The sequence below is a fragment of the Dinoponera quadriceps genome, unplaced genomic scaffold (genome assembly GCF_001313825.1).
Source record: "Dinoponera quadriceps isolate SergipeBrazil2010 unplaced genomic scaffold, ASM131382v1 scaffold367, whole genome shotgun sequence".
NCBI classification, from domain to species: Eukaryota; Metazoa; Arthropoda; class Insecta; order Hymenoptera; family Formicidae; genus Dinoponera; species Dinoponera quadriceps.
The window spans coordinates 395,112-415,353 of NW_014554712.1; the positions used below are offsets into that span (position 1 = coordinate 395,112).

Here is a 20,242-nt window from a genome sequence, read left to right on the forward strand (position 1 = left end):
GTTAAAAGTGACCGAGAACCTTCGATCAATAAAGAGAGGATGCTCTGTCACTGGCACTGATAATGCAGTAATCTGTGTGAGCGATAAACGATAGCGAAAACGAGAACGTACCCTGTAAGCAAAAAACGTTAAATCGATTTTTCAAAAGATGATTGATTTTATGTGGATTTTATAAACATTTTGACATAATATTTTATGTTTTTCAACCGTTACTTGATAATGTTGTATTTTTTAATATTATGGCGTAGAAACATTATTTTTTATGTTTCGGTCAGATACTGCCGGCAATGGCAGTAACGTTGTATACAACATTAAGAACTACATGTTTGAAGACACGTTACATGTTATAAAATATCATTGTAATAATGCTGTGTTAACCTACTTACTAAGGGTAGCCTTCTAGATACCAGTAACCGATAAAGCAGTCGCGGGAACAGCGCCGTGGCTGTTCGAAGATTAACTATGAACTGATGCTATGAACGAGATAAAATTAAGCTCTGAGTAAATTTGCATGTTTGAGAAACTTGACGAAGAAACGAAAAAAAAGAAAAAATTACTAGTCTTGAGTTCTGCTTCGCTGTATGTACCGAAATGTATCGGCCGGGCACGAAATCGATGCACAGTGTGTCTGAGTATGTGTGTAATGTTGTAAAAATAGTAGACCCTTTATTAAAATACAAATACAAAATCGTACGATTTTGCCCGATGGATCGCGCCTCACGTACCTTTGCATATTTGGACACTGAAGCGTCACAATGCACTCTAGCACGTGATGATTGCACCGTTGTGAGGTCACACTTAGGATTGGTAACATATGAAATACCGCCCCGCCCACCCTTTCCCTTATATGGTCGGATACCTTAGAGATTATGTTCCGACGTTCGTCGCCAGTATAGAAAATGTATAGTGTACGTGACGTAAACTGTCGATTTTTAATACTGACGGGGTGAATTTCGGAACACAATTAACGCTTAACCTAAACGTCATTGGCACTCGTAAATGGCTGCTTTTGTACAAACACGCGTAAAGTAACGCTGAATATCACAAATTCCGCCGTTCACAACTTATCCAGTAATGATGCTGTAACGAAGAAAAGTATTGGCACGGTAAACTAACTCAGGCGCGACGCCGGTCGGCCTCGTATCGGCCTGTTGAAAATTTTTACGTTAGATTCTCACGGAAATCTACGGGGATCCCTCGTGTGAATCCATATAGGACAGGCCTGCGGCCGGTCCAACTATGGAAAAGTACGAACCGGCTGCAAGCTTTGCATAGGATATTAATAACCTACATAGGAATCCATACGGTGTGTGAAAATCCACACAGGAATCCACATGGATTGTTAAACCTAGGACCGAGGTTTTCGGCGCAAATTCCCAGAGGTTATCATAGGATGCCATGTGGACTTCCTACGTGGATTCCCAGCTGTCTTTTTTTTCTTTTTCAACAGAGCAACGCGTAATCAGGTAGCGACGAGAAATGAATCGCTAAGGAACACATATTCGACGTTTTCCCTTAATTTCACTGGACGCGAAGTTGGCTGCGTTCGGTAAAGAAAAAAGCTCGGTGAACGCTCGTTGATTATTGTCTACGATTGGAGTATTCTTTTAGATCCTCTATAGATCTAGCAGAATATACTAGTCAGAAGCAGTAATAACTACAAAGCGCTCACTGAACTATTTTCTCTTTCTCTCTCTCTCTCTCTCTCTCTCTTCTGAATGCAGGCACTGATTTCACATCGATCGTGCATGTTCTCTGCGAAAAAAATAAGCAAGAAGCTACAACGTTATCCTGAAGCTTACGGTGCGCAACAACGCCTATACCGAACAATGATAAACACCGAATTCGCACAATAACACTTAATTACAATATCAAGGCACGCCACAGATATCCGTTCCGCATGAAAGCAGCGTATTTTTTCGCGTATCTACGTGTTTAAATGCCGATAAAATTCGTTGTTTCGCGCGGGTTTCTCGACGAATAATAACTATCTAACTGCGATTCGTCGCGTTCACACTTTTATGAATAAATTTGAGTAGAAAGATAAATTCATTTTCACACCATGTTGCCTCCGTGTTTCACACATTATCTTATAAAGCTTTTTGTACTATTTTTCTTTCATTCAACTGCGTTTAATTACGGCGTTTTCTCGTTGATTTGATATCGGCGGTGATATCAATAACGTATGGATATATTAATTCACCTACGAATTACGATTAAAGCCGTTTGATTGACTTATCTCAATATATTAAAGCTCTACTCACATCTGTCACGATGAATTAACAAAACGGCCCCGGATCGATTTGAAATTTGCAGCACGATTTGCCTTTCTGATCAGTCCATTGTGTTCCGATTGTGAGCACACGCGTGTGACAGCAGCCGGTTTAGTAAACAGATGAGGAATCATTAATTAACAAGAGCTTCGCCACGATCGTCAATTTCGTCAGTCTTAGTATATAACGTCGAAACTTGAATATTATTCGACACTTGAATATCATTCTTCGTTCTACACCGTACGTCACGTGGGAATGTAACAATCACAATGAATTCGTCGTTCGCAAAGCAAGTAACACCTCGAAACGACTTGAAGGATAAGATTTTCGATTTCGTCGATGAGGAATATCGATTCGATCCGTAATTTTCTGTGTGTTTAGCGCTACTGAAACTCATTGTCGCACAGTAAAACCAAAGCGACGCTTCGATCTGTACGCATCTATATCTGTACAGTGCTCTGTACTTGCAACATGCACTATTTGTGACTTATTGATATACAATCATGCGAATTGATTGATGCGCATATGTATATCGAATCGTTACAAACTAAGATCACTTACGATAAAGTGTACTCGGTAACTTTGTCATACACACACATTCTTTCTCTCTCTCTCTCTCTCTCTCTCTATACAAATGTCTCCTTCTTTTTTCTTTTTATACCGTATCCAAGTGCAAATATTTATATCTCGAGATAGTCATCCACACGAGTCGCTGCAGTCGAGCCAAGCACACTTGAGAATCCACTGGAGAACGCACCTTTGAAGAAGTTCTTCTACGATATTTCGAAGTTGGTCCACGATTGCACATTTTTGTCTCCTACGTGATTTAAACGCGTTCGTGAAAAAGAGGCCTCCCGATGAGGGGAAACGCTCAGTAGAGCTTCGCGTACAAACGACGATCGCTCCTGACGTTAGCGTCCTCGTTGGCGGCTATCTTATCCATGTACACAGTTTCCGATTTTTTCTCGAGAGACTCGTCGATCGGCTTCTCCGGCGCGGTCTCCTGCAAAACATGCTTCTTACACTTTGTTCGCGAAGCGTTCTCCGTTCGAATTACGTTCGGAGAAATTGAGCAAACGATTCCACGTACTATTATCGAAGATATACGTTGCCTCTTTACGAGATACAAGAGCGTTACGCCGCAAATCAAGCATAATCCAATAAGTGTCATAATTATGCCGGTGCATAACATCACTGTTGGAAGCGCTAGCAATTGTTTCAAGCCCGACGCTATCTCCTTGTTGATTTCGACGTTGAAATCGAACCAAAAGATCGGGAAGTAGATCTTGGGCACATCTTCGAAGAGCCTAAACAGACACAACGATACTTTCTCAGTCTCCTCGGCCGTCACGATTGATCGTTCGTTCAAAATTAACGAGGCGTCTTTCTCTATCGCTCTCGCAACATTCAAGTATATATTTTCACGCTGGTTTGACGCGCGAGAGACACTTTTCTTTCTTATTGCTCGAAACATACTTACGACACAAGCTCTGACGATTGCAGAAGAACATTAATTTGAAATTTAGCTTTCACTTCCAAGGGAATCCCCGTTATCTGGAACATCAAGAATGCGACTTATTCGGGAAATCTCATATTTACAAGGTGGGACGTGCGAATCGTACATGCGTGAGGAGTAAATCGAAAGGAAATAACGCGGGGAAAGACACGTCCCGAAAAATCAAAATCTGTTGAAATTCCAAAACTGGGATAATTTCACCGAAAAGCCGTCATATCGAAATCGAAATACCCAGACGGCATTCCGAAATGCAATTTTTCCGGAGCAACATGATTATTCCAAGGAGGAATTATCATCTCGGAAACAATACAGGTGTATTAATATCTACCTATTTGAATACTTTCTTGCTGTACTCAAATGAGTAGGTACTAACACTTGTACAACGAGACAGTTTCGATATTCCGGGAGATTATCCCGGTATTCGGTTTTCGGAATGGCAACTTTTCGGGACAGTAACGTGCCTTCGATATTTCGAGGAATTATCCCGGTATATTCAGTTCTCGGGATGATTGTCCCGCTTCTCGAGTTTCGGCATTTTGATATTTTGGGACGCAACGCATGTCCGTCACAAAGAGCGCGAAGTTGCACGAGCGACACGCGCCGTTCGTACAACGGCGTGTGTTATTATCGAGCGACCGCATCCTCTGCGCTCGACAGCTTGGATAAAAGGCGATAGAATGATATTAGTATCTTGACAATAGCAGCAGCGGGGTGACTGACCGTTGTTATTTCGAACGTGGCGGATTTATCGCTCGCTCTCGCGCTCCGACACCATCCATAGGACAATCATCACTTACGGGCTCGAGAGTGATGGAGAAGCTGTGTTCCTCGTTCGGGCTCAGCCCTTCGATCTGGTCGAGCAGGATAGGGTCGCTCTTGTAAAAATGAGGTAAACTAATGAAGATCGGTGCGTCGTAGCGGCACGCAGACACGTTCATCAGCCCGGACGGCGTGCACTCGCCGTTGCAGTAACAGTGACCCATGTTGACGACATCCGGGTCGTCGTCAGGTAGCTCGTCCGTCTCCTCGGACGAGCGTTCTTCGCTGGAGCTCGGGCTCTCGGTGGTCGTGACGGGCGGCTCCGTCGTGAAGTCGCTCGTGTGCTCGGCCGCGAAGAAGTCCTCCGTCGTCGTGGTCGGCTCGAAGTATTTCGCCTGCTCGTGCGGGTAGCGTCGCCGCGTCGCGTTCCCGAGGGTCTTCTTGTCGATCACATATCGGTAACCTTCGATGCCCAAGCGCGAGACCGTCCGCTCGTATTCATAAATTAACGGCCTGCAATCAGTGATAGATGGACACTCATCCGGGGATTTCACCCGGGGATACGTACGGATTTTGCGCGCGATAATGTCGCGCAATGTCTGTTTCGCAACGAATCGTCACCGAACGCGGCTTTAACGCCGATGCATCGACGAAACGACGCGCAAATGGCTTTAAGCGGATTATTTGGAGCATGCGAGCGTACGAACCGCCGGTAATTATGCAACGTGCTCGTTAGCGTCGTGTGTGATCGCGCGTAGATAGAAAGAAGATATAATCCAATTACAACGTTATCTGTATAATTATCTGTACAACAACTAGAAACGAACGAGGATTAAATCGCTCGGAAGAGCGCTCGTACGTGAATCTCTCGTCGCTTTGAGAAAAAGATTTTAATCTCTCTCGTCGAGTGTCGCTCGATTTGCTATCGATTGGCAGCACGTGCGGGCGGAAATGCTCCTCGTTATCTCCGCAAAAGCGGGCGGGATTATTCACCCACCGGCAGATGTCCGTGCTGAACAAAACGATGTCGTCCTTCGTCCTGCCGGGCGGCCAGAATTCACCCGCGCTGCCTTCGACGATGTTGCACGGGCTTCTGTAAAACTTTATTGTGTCTCTGTTGTTCCACTTCCTCATTATCCCCAACTTGGAGATGTCGTCCACGCCGGTCTCCATGTTGTACAGTCCTTCCATCTCGTACGAATTATTCCTCTGCGCATAATCGAGGGATTAGCATGATGATGAATCGCGAGACCGGCGCGGTTTGATCTCCCGTGACTCTATCAATACCTTTTCAATGGTAATTTTGTCTCATCGTCAATATTATATTTCTCATCAATCTCCGTTAATCTTTCTTTTATCGGCAATAAGGCAATCGAAAAACTGGTTTCTCTACTCGCGACAAGTTAGCCATATTATATATTTACGAAAACCGGTTTCAACGAGTGTGATACATTCGTGAAGTTACGTTGACGGATCGAAGGTTAAAGCCGAAATACTTCCGCGCGAGCTATAAGTTGTTTTGTATAGCGCTTGTGTCTCATATATAATGCATATAATATGTACTCGTCATGTTTCATTCACTACCGTGGCGGCCTACATAGGACCTCTTTCATTCATTACCAATTTAAACTCGGTTGTACGAACACTCCAGCATCGACCGTAACGCCGTTGTACTCGCTCGTTATCCAACCAGACTTTAGACTTCCACGTTACTTGCACTCGATGTTAACTGATAAACAATCTGTTCCCGGAACAGCTTACTTCGCGTTCCTGCGTATATGGCTTTCGATATCACACCTGTGATATCGAAGGCCATATTCTGTTTTCGACGTTAGCACTTGAAACATTGCATTTGAAATTGTCGAAGGAAGAAGAGGGACTTGTAAGTGATTAATGATACAGCGATAAAACAGAGCGGGAGGTTCTGCCTGGCCTCTCGATATTTAACGAAACCAAACAGGTTGTTGATTTATAATGATGAATGTGAAGGACGGAAATTGAAAAGGAAAGCGCGCAAGAATGTGGACGACTGATCGTTAAATGGCGTCCTCGGAAATAATGTATACGTATGTGACGCCGCCTTGAGGATGTCTCGAGGTAGTTCTTTATCCTCTCAGTGGAAATGGCTCGCCATATGAAAAAAAATTCACCTCAACCTGACGGATCGTACCATATAAAACCAGCCGAAACGATCGTAAAGCGGCATTTCAGTATCGCTGGCCAACATCTTGCCCATAGTGAGCAGATTGTCCTCGTAGCCCACGAAAAGCAATTGCTCCACCGTCTTCTTGATGTGGACATCCGACCCAGACAGGAGTATTGATAAGGATTTCTGCAAACTGTAATCCCAATAGCGGATTTTGTGCGCTGCCGACTGCAAATAAGACGTAGATGCATATGTAACATCTGACACCTGAGTCAGTCTGAGACTCTATCTATGTGCGTATTTTTTCTTTCTTTTATACAGGGTAGCCCAGAATAATCACAATGCGAAGTGCACCGGGAGATTCTTGATACCAAAACGAGATTCTCGGATACGAAGTAACCTTTCGTTTGATTAAAATTCCGTTCGAATAATAACTTTTGGATGAGATTCACGGTTGTCGAATAAGTCGCGCGTGAATCAGAAGCGACGGGGGAAAATATGAAATATCGTATAATTCGTGTTTTTCATGTATTGAGATAATACTTGATCTAAAAAATTATTTATTCGTCGTTTAACCAGTTAACTGTGGCGATCTCTTTGCAAAGCGCCCACCAGTGTGTGTCGCGATAATCAAGCGAGTTAGCTCTCAGGAAGTTATAAATCCAACTCAAATTATTTATAATTTTCATTTGTTTGTTTCATTTCGTCTTGACCTCTAAACATTTTACCCATATTAAAATTTACGAATATAATTTAGTTTTCGCCAGAATTACAATTTAAATATCAAATTGTAACAAAATTTTACGCATGACGGATATAGTCGTCATGACACAAGATTCTGCTACATCTCCATGACGGATATAGTCGTCAAACACACTTAACTGGTTAAATAAATTCTTCGATCTTGAGCGAATTTATTTTTAGTCATTTTTCCAGTAGCATTGGTAAGAAGTGAAAATTCTATTTTCGAATATTATGCATATTATGCATAGTTACGCAATAAAATGTTTAGTGAAATAGAAAAAACAATCCACCGATTCACGTGATTATATTCACATTTTATAGCTTTGGGGAGTGGCTTTCATTTAAAAACTTCGTTCAAATGGGATTCTAATAATCGAAAAGTTGCTTCGTTTAATATCAAAAATTTCGCGGCACACATACAGACCGATTATATCTTTGTTTTCTTTCATTTTCTTTTTTTTTTATTTACCTTGAGAAGAATTGAGGTAGCGAAAATGTATTTTGACAATTGCGTGCTAATATCCTGGGATTATGCACACAATCATTCTCTTTTAGTCTCGCAAACGATATTAAGAATCCAGTTTATTGTATTGAGTATGTGACAAAAGATGCAATGAGGCGGCTCACCACAGCGACGACGTTCAGATGGATGATGATGTCGCTGAGACTTCCGTTGCTGTGCTCCGGATCAAAGTTCCAAGATCGTCGTTGAAAATAACTGACGGTGTTGTTTTCGGGATGAAACGTGATATTATTCTTTTGTTTTATCTCCCTGAAATTTTCAGTTGTAAATCTGATTACTTTTCTTCCTCTTTTTTCGGTATTTCATCTAACAAAAATTTCGCCGGGGCACGCTTTACGCATAGTTTATCAATTTCTCAATCAGAGAGACAAGTAATATTGACTCGTAAATTGACTCGAACATTACAATGTTCGCATAGAAAAAAAAAATTAGTAACAGTAGCGTTCTGCGTTAGCGTTCCCCTTAAGTTATTTTAATCGGTAAGTCGCTCATTGACTAATGCCCCGTGAATTACGCGCGAGCACGCCTTGGGCACAATTTGTCGCTAGTTGCCGAAGTTGATTATTCGAACGTGATTTAGACACTGACCTACATGTTTTGCTTATTAGTATGAACGGAACAATTGCTGTGCAATCGTATGGAGTGTACGTACGCAATGATGATGACTGTGCCTTAATGTGCACTTGTTATCAAAGACGCAGTCTTTGTTGTATAACCGATGTAAGATTAGAATCGGCCACGCGATGTTAGAAGAAAAGTTTACTGTTAAGGAAAAACAGAGGAGAGAGAGAGAGAGAGAGAGAGAGAAAGAGAGAGAGATAAAAGGAATACGTGAAAGAGTAGACGTATATAAATATTCTTTTTCCTAATTGGAAAAAAATCGTAGTTTGCATAACAGAATGCGGATTAAGTGAAAACTATACGACGAGAAACAGGATTTCTAGTTGTCGCTACGGAAAATATTCGGCTACTTGTCGAAACTTAATTAAAATAAGTGGAAATATTTGGTTGATTTGAAACCTAAACAGTTCTCATGTTTTTACAACCGGATCCTCTGGTTCCAGCAGAAGGCCAACGAGCCGGGTTCGTTTTTACGCAGTAATTATCACAATTCAGTTGAATAATCGACGCAAAGAGATCGACGTGAGGTGGATGAATCATGGAATTCAGAATGCGAGAAAATTTCAGAGTGCGGTCGGATAGGATTTCGTTTCATCGTGTCGATCCGTAATTCTCTTGATTTCGCGGCGGTTCTGCCGAACGGTTAGCCGAGAGATCACAACTCTCCGTTTACTTTCCAACAAACGATATTACATCCGTCATCACGGGCCGATCATTTTATTCGCGGCGAAGCCGTAAACGATAGTCACAGCGGCCAAATGAAAAGACTCTCTCTCTCTCTCTCTCTCTCTCTCTGTCAGGTCAACATCTCAGGGTTAAACCCTTTCTTTTTCACACCGGCGTAAAATTCGTGATAAGGTGAACCAGTCGTGGACGAAGGACACAGTGGCTACTGAAAATTTATACGTCCGCGAGGAGGAGTCGCGACACTTGTTTCGTTGCAGAGTAGAGGTCCACGACCAAGGAGAAAGTAATTAGTCAATTACTTCACATGCAGTGTCGCCTACGCGTCGCGCACGGCCGGAACGTTTCATCATTCATTAAGAAGTCAATGTGACGGGGTTAACTATTTCTTTTTCATCGCTATTAGGTTTTGTTATCGCGCTTCGACTCGCGCTTCGCGAGCCTGATTAGAATAATCTTATTTTTGTTTCGCGCTTTGTAAGCGAAAATTAGGGGGAACTCCGCGCACTTATGAATATTCTCCGTTCACCTGACCTGCGATAACACGTCACGTGGATAAAAGCAACGACGATACTTTGACCGCGCTGTTAATTTCTGCTCAATACCGCCGCCGTCAGTTTCAACGCGAAAGGAAGGTCGCCCTTCGTTTGCAGGCGTCGTAAGTTTATAATCATATATTTAATTACTTATCGTGTTCGTGTACTGTAATTTATTTTGAACGGTCGTGTTTCATTGGATGATAGTTAATAAACAGCATTTGCGTCATGTTTTCTTTCTTTTAAGCCTTTTCTTTTATGTTTTCTTTATAAGTTCTCTAAATTGGACACGATCCTGCCAATCATTTGCTATAATATGTCATCATGATGCGTGTTTTTTGTTTTTAACTCAAGAACTAGTATAAAATGGATACATATTTTCCTCGATTCATAGTCGCGATAATTATCAATATTGTAATTTTATCTCGGTACTACTGGTGAATCGATTGCGTCGAAGCTTGTTATCAAGGTTAATAACTAGGGGAAAAAACTCGATACTGAATAATGTAAAATGTAATTAGATTATCGCTATTTTTAACATTGTTGTGTTTAGAATTTTCGTCGACTCATTCGATTCCTGTGAAACCGATTCCTGTGAAACCGATTTAGCGACAATATCGTGTTTGTTTCAGCACTTTCACATTTAACTGCATGCAACTTCTGCAGCAATATATTTGTATCGAATGCAGTATTAACAAATAAATAAATAATAAAGAATTAATTTGTGCAGAATCGACCAGAACACGAACGCGTCATGTCGGGGCAGACTCGGCCGTACGGCCGTAAGGCCCGTATCAAACTACGGATTAGGATTTAGATCGGATTGAAATTTGACAAATCAGCCCTAAATTCACCAAACTCAAGCTTAGTCGAACTTATTGGTTGAACCTCAATCCGATCTCAATCCTGATCCGTAGTCTAACACGTAAAGGGTTAATCGATACGCAGGTGAAAGTTATTCGAGCTCGTTTCATGCACGAGTTTAACAAGTGCATGCGAGGAGATCGATTTATATAAGCCTTGTCGATGCACAGGGACACGCGTCTTCGTTTCGCTCTTATTTCGATCGGCAGGATTTTATTGATCGGACGATATCCGGATATATTCGGGCGAAGGTCTTCTACCTGAAGGTGTAAGGGCCAACTTGAACGAAATGCGGCTTCTTTCCGTGTACTCGCAATTCCTGCGGGTTGGTCCAATTGAAGAAGTATATGTGCAAGCGCATCGGTGGGAGGTTGCTGGTGTCCTTCCATATGCCGAAGCTCCTTGAAGTTGGCGTGAGAGCTAAACCCTGGGAATATAAGGTGGTTTAATAATAGAAAGTCGCGTGTCAGGGGAAAAAAAGTGAATGACGTTAACCGTGGCGAACGTCTGTTTGGATTCAATCAAAGCGGAGTTTTAATTTTTTTTTAAACTACGTACAATTTTCCCGCACGAATGTTATCTCGTTTCAAGATTTATTATATAAATGGCTGAACGATTAACGTCTGTCGCAATTAGCGAACAGTTGTAGTCACTAATGTTGACACTAGCGTTATGAAGCGAAAAACATATTCTTGTTATCGTTAGCAATTAGATTTCCCGAGTAAATTTCAAATATTATATCATATTCACATGATCATTCAAATATATTCTAAATACGTTTTTGCCACATTTCTACTACTAATTCTGTTAGTTTTGCGCGAATAAATTAGTAGAAGCTAATTCTTGCGATAACGTGATCTGGCGAAATTGAAACCGTTACGTGCAGTCGACGCGTTTTAAGTAAACAAGACGGGATATATTTACAAGATTAGATTGACGTTAAGACACACCAACCGATTGTAGTAATTGGCTGGTTTACAACCGAATAATAAATGCGATCCTGACCGGCCTGAGCGGAATCCCCGATAAAAATTCCGTGGTTTCTTACGCGGTGAAAAAGATACGGAAAGATAAACGATGGCATGAACGGAACACGAGGAGGCGATATGAATAGCGCGTTCCTCCGTTCCAATCTTCATCATCGGCGGCGAGATTATTCGCGCGCTGTGTGTTGTCGGTGAAACCGTTCGTGACGGGCCGCGCGATACAGAGGAACGCCAATTAATGGGACAATCGGCCACTTTTCCAATCGGGCCGGGACTAGCGCCGAGACAAGTGTTCAGTCTGCAAATGCATGGTATGTGCCCAACGAGCGATCTTACTTCGTTGCAAACGACCTTAGCAGTGCGATGGGTACGGATTTCACGCGCCGACCCGACACGGTGATACATTTTCCGCGCAACGCGCGCAATCGCAGGATTCCTTTGGGAAAAATCCGATGAGCGACGATCAAGTTTGCCGAGTCACGAACTGAGTCGCCATTTTGCATTGCAAAACGCGAACTTAAAAAATATAATCACGACGGCGGGGAAGACAATGATAACCCAACAAGGCAAGGCTATCCGCGGCGCGAACGGAACGAAAATACAGAGCGAGATGTGATTCGTGGACGATGATGTGTTCCATATTTCCTGCACGTTATGAAATTTATCATTTATATTTTAATAGAGTGAGTCGACATTGATGATCGCAATAATAAGCGATGAGTATAATATGCAGGAAACATCGCGTGAAATATATTATATGTTGAAAAAAGGGAGGAAGTTAAAACTTTCGTTTGCATTGATAATATAGTTCGTGAACAAATAAGTTGTGAATTTATTGTGTAATTGCGAATTATCGAGCCGTTATTTTGCGACGTATTTATCTTTCTAATGAGATATCTAAAATTACCAACAAAGATATGTCTTAAATAGTCATATGACACGATGACAACGCAGAAGCGCTGTGAATAAACACTGCTTCTTGAAACATTTGTTCTTGCAATGCTTCTGATGTTTTGAGTTTCGTTGCAAAATATATGTTTGACAACAACTTGTAAAATTGGGAATTTTACTGAAAGTTTCTTCTGAAATATATAATTGTTTGAGGAAATTAAAAGCCGCATATATTATGAAACACATACGTGTACACGCACATTACACATTATTACTATGTTATAAATTGTATCACTATTATCACATGAATATAGTTTTAAAGGTTTGGAGAAAATCTGGATCTTTCAATTTCTCCACAGGTTTTTTCGGTTTCTTTCCGAGCAAGAATTGAAAACAGCGGTTTTTTTAAACTGTATATATGAATTTCATATAATTACTGAACAATTGATAGTCATGATTTCGACATAACGCTGACTGGGCTCTTCAGCCGTGTGTATTTGTGCCATGTTATCATCGTCGTAGGAAAAAACTGTGTTGAACATCATGCCATATCGCTTGTGTATTTTACTAGCAAACGCTGTAAAAATGACTTTACGTTTGGAGATCGCGCCGTACTTCGAGCATCTCAAGTTATTTTTCATCTTAAATTCGTCGCGGTTTAGCAATAACCTCAATGCTCTAATCACGTTCTGTGATGAAAGAGATAATGTTTTCATCGTCGACGTACTCGTGATCGCATCCCGGGAGACACGTTGCCTCGGGTGTTTGGTGTGTGTTTAACGAGGCGACGGTCAAGTTAGACATTCGACAATTAAGCATCCGATGGCAAAATGTCGCACTAGCGCAATCTAACGTGAAAATAGATGCGTTACGAAGTGCATTTTCGCCACTGGTAAATCTCGTCGCTTCGTTAGACGAGGTCTCCTCCGCTCTACAGGTAAACAATCGCTGCGAATCGACATTTGGAGAATCACTTACTTTTTGGAGGATCTGATGAAAGACGGTTGGCCAGAAGGAGCAGAGGGACAAGCCGCAGACCACCAGTAACAGTCCGAAGACACCGAGCCCTAGAGATTTATTGGCCCAAGGTTTCATGGCAACGCGAGTATTTTCTCCGCACGCACTTCTCGTCTCTTCAGCATGTGCACCTTGAACCTCGAATAGTCGCCCTCCTCACGTTGATCACTTCTTTTAGCCTGGCTCAAGCGACGGTCCACGATCTACGGAGTCTGCGTATGATAATAGATCTATCTAATCTACAAGTCGATGTGTCGAAGTGTTTACATAGTCACGTATACGCGCGCGTCACGTGTGCGTGTGTATATGTGTGCGCGCGTTCTTTGATTTCCTCAGGCGGTTTTCTAGTTTAGACCGACCGAGAATGCGTGGGTATCGCCATGAATAGATGACACATCACGCTCAACGAATGCACCGGATCTCTGCGGAATGTTTTGACGGTGTTACTCCCGATTCTGGTACGGAGATACGTGCGGAAAGGTGCGAGAAAAAAAATCAAAATTTCACCGCGAATTTCATCATGGAGTAAAAGAGACGGCTCGATCGCGGTTGTTGTGTTAATCTTGCCTAGTATTCAGATGACCTTGATAACATACGCTTGACACTCTGTGATTACAACGAAATGTCTATCCATCAGATATTTTCCTTTACATTTAACCCTTTGCACTCCAGCCTAGTAATGCATAGAGGCTATTAGTTCCAAGTACATACCTATGATGTAGAAGAAAAATAGAGTCGTTTCAATAAAACAAAATTTTTATTTCTTAGCTATTTTATAACAAAACATATTCTAACTTATATTATAAAAGAAAAACATAAATTTTAGGACTTAAAATTTCTTAAAGTGCCGAGGCAGCAAAACAACCATGTCGCCGCTACGGCGACAGCGGAGTGCAAAGGGTTAAGTAAGAATAAAAGCAAAATCTATGCACATTCTCTACATAGCACATCTAGCACGTTATCATACATAATGTATAAACATATGTATGATCATGAAAAATCACGACTTTTATAATCGTAGGTTCTATTTTCTCGAGAATATTTATCACGTGTTATTACGTAAACCGCGATTTCGCGATCCCCAGGACTCTCATTGAATACATTAGGCATGCGTTTGAGGATCGATGGAATTAATTGAAGCAGCTCAGAGCTTCTCATTTCCGACATCCCCCTTGGCGTAACTATGGCGATATCGAGCGTTTATTAATCCTGGCGATGAAATAAATCAGACAAATGAATAAGAAACACATGATGATTATATTCGTTGCGTAGAAGATTTCTGCACTGATTAGATATGGAAAACGCCGCAGGTCAGGCAACGACTTGTAATGCAAAATGAAACGACGTGCTATTAGTATAAATACTGAAGACATTTTCATTGCTACTACGTGTGCTGCAAATCAATGGTATGGGAAAATGTTTCATCCTTTTGTTCTGTTGAAGTTAAAGACCGTGCCGAAGACGAGGCCAATTACATCGGGAACGCTGATAAGACAGAAATAACAGTTGCGTTTGTTGGGCATGCGTGAACACGCGTGCGCGCATTACGCACTTGTATATTATATGTAACGACAGCGGACTAAAGCGTGTAAGTTTGTTAAAGTCGATCGGTTGTGCACTAACATTATGCCCGATATTTTCGACAATAAGGAAGAGATCTGCGATCGACGCGCTGGATAAAAATTGCAGACTGTTTGCTCGATTCATGGCCATTTCCGTCTCAGGTTCGGATAAACAATCGTGCAGTGATCTATGATTCACGTTATGGATGATTACACACAATGCGGCATTATTATATATTTTAAGAACGATTAACACTCGCGTACAATTAGAAAAATTGCTGATTCTTCCCATTTGCTCATATGTTACAGTACTTTATGCGCTAAAAATAATGCGCATAAAAGAAGGGTGGAAGAGATTGTAAATTCAAATCGATTGACATTAATTTTTTTTTCATTAATCATTACGACCATTATCAGTATCATAACTATGATACAATATATGATAATTGATGATATGTAATGTGGCAGACAGGAAAGAAGTTGCAAATTGCTTAATAATCAAGCTCTTCCGCTATAATTATCGCTGAAAAATTACAGCTGAAAAAAAAATAAAAATAATTGGTTTGAATATATCTGCATTCGCATTTTCTAACGGAGAAAAACTTTGCAACATTTAAATATCGACGTATAAAAAATGTCGTCAATAACGTCAATAAGCGTGAAAAAAAAACCGACATCACTGATCGAGGTTTTAAATTCAAATGTACTGTGTGTAATTATTGCTTAACTAACATATGCTGATGTGCAAGGCGGAAGAATTTCTTGTTTAAAAATAATTCTTCTCAAATTTGTATTCTTGCGGAATTTAATAAATTTGTCCATTTAATTTATAGAGAATCACCAAATCTTCGAAAATTGGTAAATATTTATTACGAAATTGTTCACGTGACATATAGGACTCCGAAGTTTTTTTTTTTTTTTAATACACAAGACGTATTCTTGTGAAATGCGTTACATGCAAATGTAGATTGACGCTTTGAGTGTGTTTGCAGCTTCATTACTGTGTAAGAGAGTTCAACAGGCCAAGCTTAATCTCCGTAAGTCTGATTAGTAGAAAGTATTCCGTTAATGCATAGATTTAATAGAGAATTGAACGACAATGTTACGCAAATGAAGAGGAAAAATTGTAATTTAACGTCGATGAAGTGTTTTGCAATTAGGTACCCCGTATAAATTTATACGGGAATAAACGCTTGTATAAAACCGTCTCAGCCGCTATTTGGCATTCGGACGATACACCGGCTTATGTTGAACTTATCACTGATTGATTTTCATATGTCTCGCCTGAAACGATTTACATATGTAAAATATCCGAGTGCCATTATGCGAAAGTGATGTTCGGTCGAAAATTCCTCTCTTAAAAAAATTATCATCTGTGTTTGCTTTTTCCAGCTGTAATAATTCTTTACACTCGACAAGTGCAGCGATAATGATACATAAATTAATAGTACATTTGATTCCTACGAGAACTGTTTGTCATGTTCGCGATTTCTTTTGTATAATTAATGTTTTTACGATGATTAGTAGCAATGTCGCTTTTTCAATATATGAACGACAATCACGCGAGGTCATTTGATAGTCCGTTCCTTGTTGAACATCAATGCAGTGCGATGATGCTCCGTACCGTTGATGGCAAGTGGCATCTCTTTTGATCTATTATTTTCGATGACGGAGATTCTTCTGTCAACGAGACTAAGTCACTTTATATGATATTTTTCATCTTTCACATGTTAGAAGTCTTAGAAATCTAAATATGCAGTTTACAGAAATACCAAAGAAAATATCAATATATTGAATATAATTTAATATCTTTTAAAATTATACAGGTACGAGTAATTTATAGCAACAAATTTTAGAGTCGGTAAAATATTGAATTTTTTCATTTTTATCGGCTATAAGATAGTCAAGAAATATATTAATATTAAATATCTCTTAATTAATTATTAATCGACTACAAGACAAAAATTGCATGTAAGATATGTGCTATATAATAATAAGTATATAATAATTATAATAATACATAAAATGATAAAATTCCTCTCTTGAAAATGATAGCATAGAACTAAATGAAAAAAACTTATACAGTTTTGACTTAGTGTTTGAAAGATCGAGCAATAAATCAAGTAATCGATTGGTTTCTATGTGTAATTTTAACGTGTGCGTGAGTAAATTTTTATACGAAAGTATTAGAGAAGTAAAAGAGGAGTTTTTTGATCAAGAACTTAAAAGTTCCGAAAAATCTCTTTACATTTTCTTGAAATTTCGAGTTTTTTAAATATTTCTGTAAAGTGTATAAGTATCAGGTCAAGATTTGGGGAAATTGCGGAATTGTGAGACCAAGAGTATAATCTTGTATGGCCGAATATTGAATATTTGGAGTAAATGAAACACTTCCGTACATGCTTCGAAAAATCTTATGACAATATATTTCTTGGAAGAATATTTAGAAAGTTACACTCAGAATTCTGACGAGAACTTCAGTGAAATTATTTTGCATTTAATTGTCTCCTTGGTCAAATGTGTAGTAAAACAAGTCTGAAGTAAAACGATTATGAAGATAGTCATTCTCAAAGTTTAAAATAATAACTTAACCTCTTGACATATAATGACGTCTGGGAGACGTCATTCATTTCATGTACCATTGTAGACTTTGATGTCTCCGAGACGTCAAAAACTGTCTCCGGTGACGCCGTGCAGTATATTAGATTATTCAATTATTTCACTTGTGATTATTCAATTGTTTCACAAGCTTGCACATAACTGTTCATTGAGCAAAAATAAATAGTATTTTTCGGACGCATCAAATTCCGTTTTATTCGTATGTCAAGGTGTTAAAGAAATACTGAGGCATAAGAAGAATTTGTGTAGCCTATCATTTTATAACTCTTTATTATATACATTAGGAATAACTGATTAGTTAAAAAATAAATGAAACACTTGAGCTGAGTCCTTCTTTCACACTTGAAAGTAAATCTTTAAATGTGTATTTCTTATAATTATTTTTTTTTCTCAAATTGGAGCCTCCTAAAGTTTATGCCATTAGAGCAACTCTCATTAAACTGTACATATATATTAAATACAAATTTAATTTTTATAGCATGAACTATAATTAACATGATATGTGCAAAAATTTTTCGTAAGCAGAAAAATATCCGATTTTTATCTGAAATTTTGAATTTTATGTTTCACATGCCGTCCCATGTTTACAGTTTTAAATATTTTTTCACTATAGTTTATGCCATATAAAGATGTTCATACTGCACATAAATCTTTTTTCTTCTTTATTTTAAATAAATAAAGAAGGAAATTCAGGACATCAATAATACGGATTTTCTTGGAAACTACAAGTTTCTTTTTCTATTGTAGAAATAAACAAATATATTTTGGAGAGAGACATAATATTTTTCACAAAAATACTATATCTCTCTTCAAAATCATAATTTAAATATTTGAAAACTTTTTGAAAATTTGTAGTTTCTAAGAGAATTTGTATTACAAAAAATACTACATGTCCCAAAAATACGTATAAATATATATACAAAGTTTGAAAATTCTATTTTTTCTATAGTTTTCCTGTTAAATATTTGAGTTGAGTTTTGTTAAATCTGACAAACTGTGTATTAGACGTTCTAGACCGGAAAACTTACTTGTTAATATTGACACAGGAATTTTGATGAGGGGACATACATTATTATTCACGTTTCCTTATTAACAGCAACGTAACTTGGAAAATATGTTATAATCGAGACGAAGGGAAACATCGATTTGAATAAAATTTTTCAAATAAAAATCGTGAAACGTGAAACGTAAACGTTGAACTTACTTCTCGATGCGGTGAACTCGTTTCTCAAGCCGTCAAAAAATTGCAGCCGCCCTCTCTTTAACCTTTGTGTATTGACGTGCACGTAAGATCTGAGTTTGCTGTCGCAGACGAGACGGAATGGAAAGATAAACGTCCGTTGTGTTCAGAAACTACTCGCGTACTCAACACGTGTCTCTCTCGGTTTGTCGCGGCTCTCCATGCGACGCGACTGTTACTGACGAGTACTGTGAATCAACAGGCTGCATCCAACAGATCTCGTATCCCCTCCACTTAGGGAGGATTTTCCTCCGGCCGTTTTTATCCCTTGCGCCCTCGTGACCGCGCCTTGTTCCCTTTCAGACGGTCCCCTCGTCGTTAGCAGTCTGACGAATTAGCCGTTGCGTGGCTCGTACGTCACCACGTGGGAAGGCTTTAGTCTTCTGTCGGGTGACTTTTTTTCTTTTTTACTTGCATTACATGCGCGGTGAACTCTTTATTTTTCTGATCCGCTACGAGCTAATTGACGCCAATGAATAATAATTAGAAGGTGTCTGTTTAAATATCCGCGGACATTTAAAAAAAGATCAAGCATAAAATAGCTTTTTATAAATCCAGTTACAAAGGAATACCACAAATTTTTTCGGTATTTGATGAAGCAGCGGAATCACGCACATTTTTATAATTATTTTTTTGCTGCTTATTATTAGTACGTTCTAATATATTCTTATATATTTTATTCTCATCTTTTTCTGCTTTTTTATAAATTTTTATAAATTTTTTCCTTGCTCATTATAAAGTGCAAATATTAATATCTGCATATGTACAAAAGTGTGCTTTGTACCACGCTTGTATCTTTTCAATCACATATAAAGTTAATGCCACAACACTGCAAAACAGGAGTGTGCTATAATTACATGTAATTAAATATTTTGTTACTTGCGATTCAACGACGGCGTTTTTTGATCTGTTTTATTCAGCACATCGGCATAATAGTCGCACTGATTAAATTACATTGAACATTTTATTAATTTATTATCATATAATTATTATAATTACATTGAACATATTATTAATTTATTATTATTATTAAATACATTTTTTTGTTTGCGCCGTTTTCTTATTTCTACGGTAGCACACTTACTCGGCATTTTTTTCACCATCTTCTCCAGAAAAATAAGAATATATATGAATTTTTTGTGGACCGTCCGAGGACGTCCACTCCTTGCCGGGAACTGCGAATCCATGGAAAACGCGGATTTATGAGCGAATGTGTATTAATATCGTATCACGAGAACGCGAAGTATTTGACCCAATAACC

At 39.4% G+C, this 20,242-nt stretch overlaps 1 protein-coding gene across 2 annotated transcripts; it reads right to left on the reverse strand.

Moving 5' to 3' along the window:
• Positions 1 to 641: 641 nt before the first annotated feature.
• Positions 642 to 19,378, reverse strand: LOC106741061 (protein croquemort-like). Of its 2 annotated transcripts, none has more exons than XM_014612660.1 (10): positions 18,946 to 19,378; positions 13,522 to 13,763; positions 10,927 to 11,093; positions 8,066 to 8,210; positions 6,719 to 6,922; positions 5,546 to 5,757; positions 4,587 to 5,061; positions 3,754 to 3,827; positions 3,364 to 3,580; positions 642 to 3,276 (listed from the first exon to the last, which is right to left on the reverse strand). In XM_014612660.1, exons 2-10 carry the CDS (start codon positions 13,636 to 13,638, stop codon positions 3,145 to 3,147), a joined length of 1,743 nt encoding a protein of 580 aa, XP_014468146.1. In that variant the 5' UTR covers positions 13,639 to 13,763; positions 18,946 to 19,378; the 3' UTR covers positions 642 to 3,144. The 2 variants fall into 2 exon arrangements, with proteins under 2 accessions (XP_014468146.1, XP_014468145.1); XM_014612659.1 differs by having other exon boundaries at positions 13,522 to 13,772.
• Positions 19,379 to 20,242: the final 864 nt, after the last annotated feature.

Bases quoted from the DNA above. Each gene is read 5' to 3' on its own strand.
- LOC106741061 (XM_014612660.1), bottom strand. From the start codon at position 13,638: ATGAAACCTTGGGCCAATAAATCTCTAGGGCTCGGTGTCTTCGGACTG. The intron at 6,923-8,065 runs GTGAGCCGCCTC...TCTTATTTGCAG, and splicing joins ATCTGAACGTCGTCGCTGTG to TCGGCAGCGCACAAAATCCG. The intron at 5,062-5,545 runs GTGGGTGAATAA...CACTGATTGCAG, and splicing joins TTCAGCACGGACATCTGCCG to GCCGTTAATTTATGAATACG.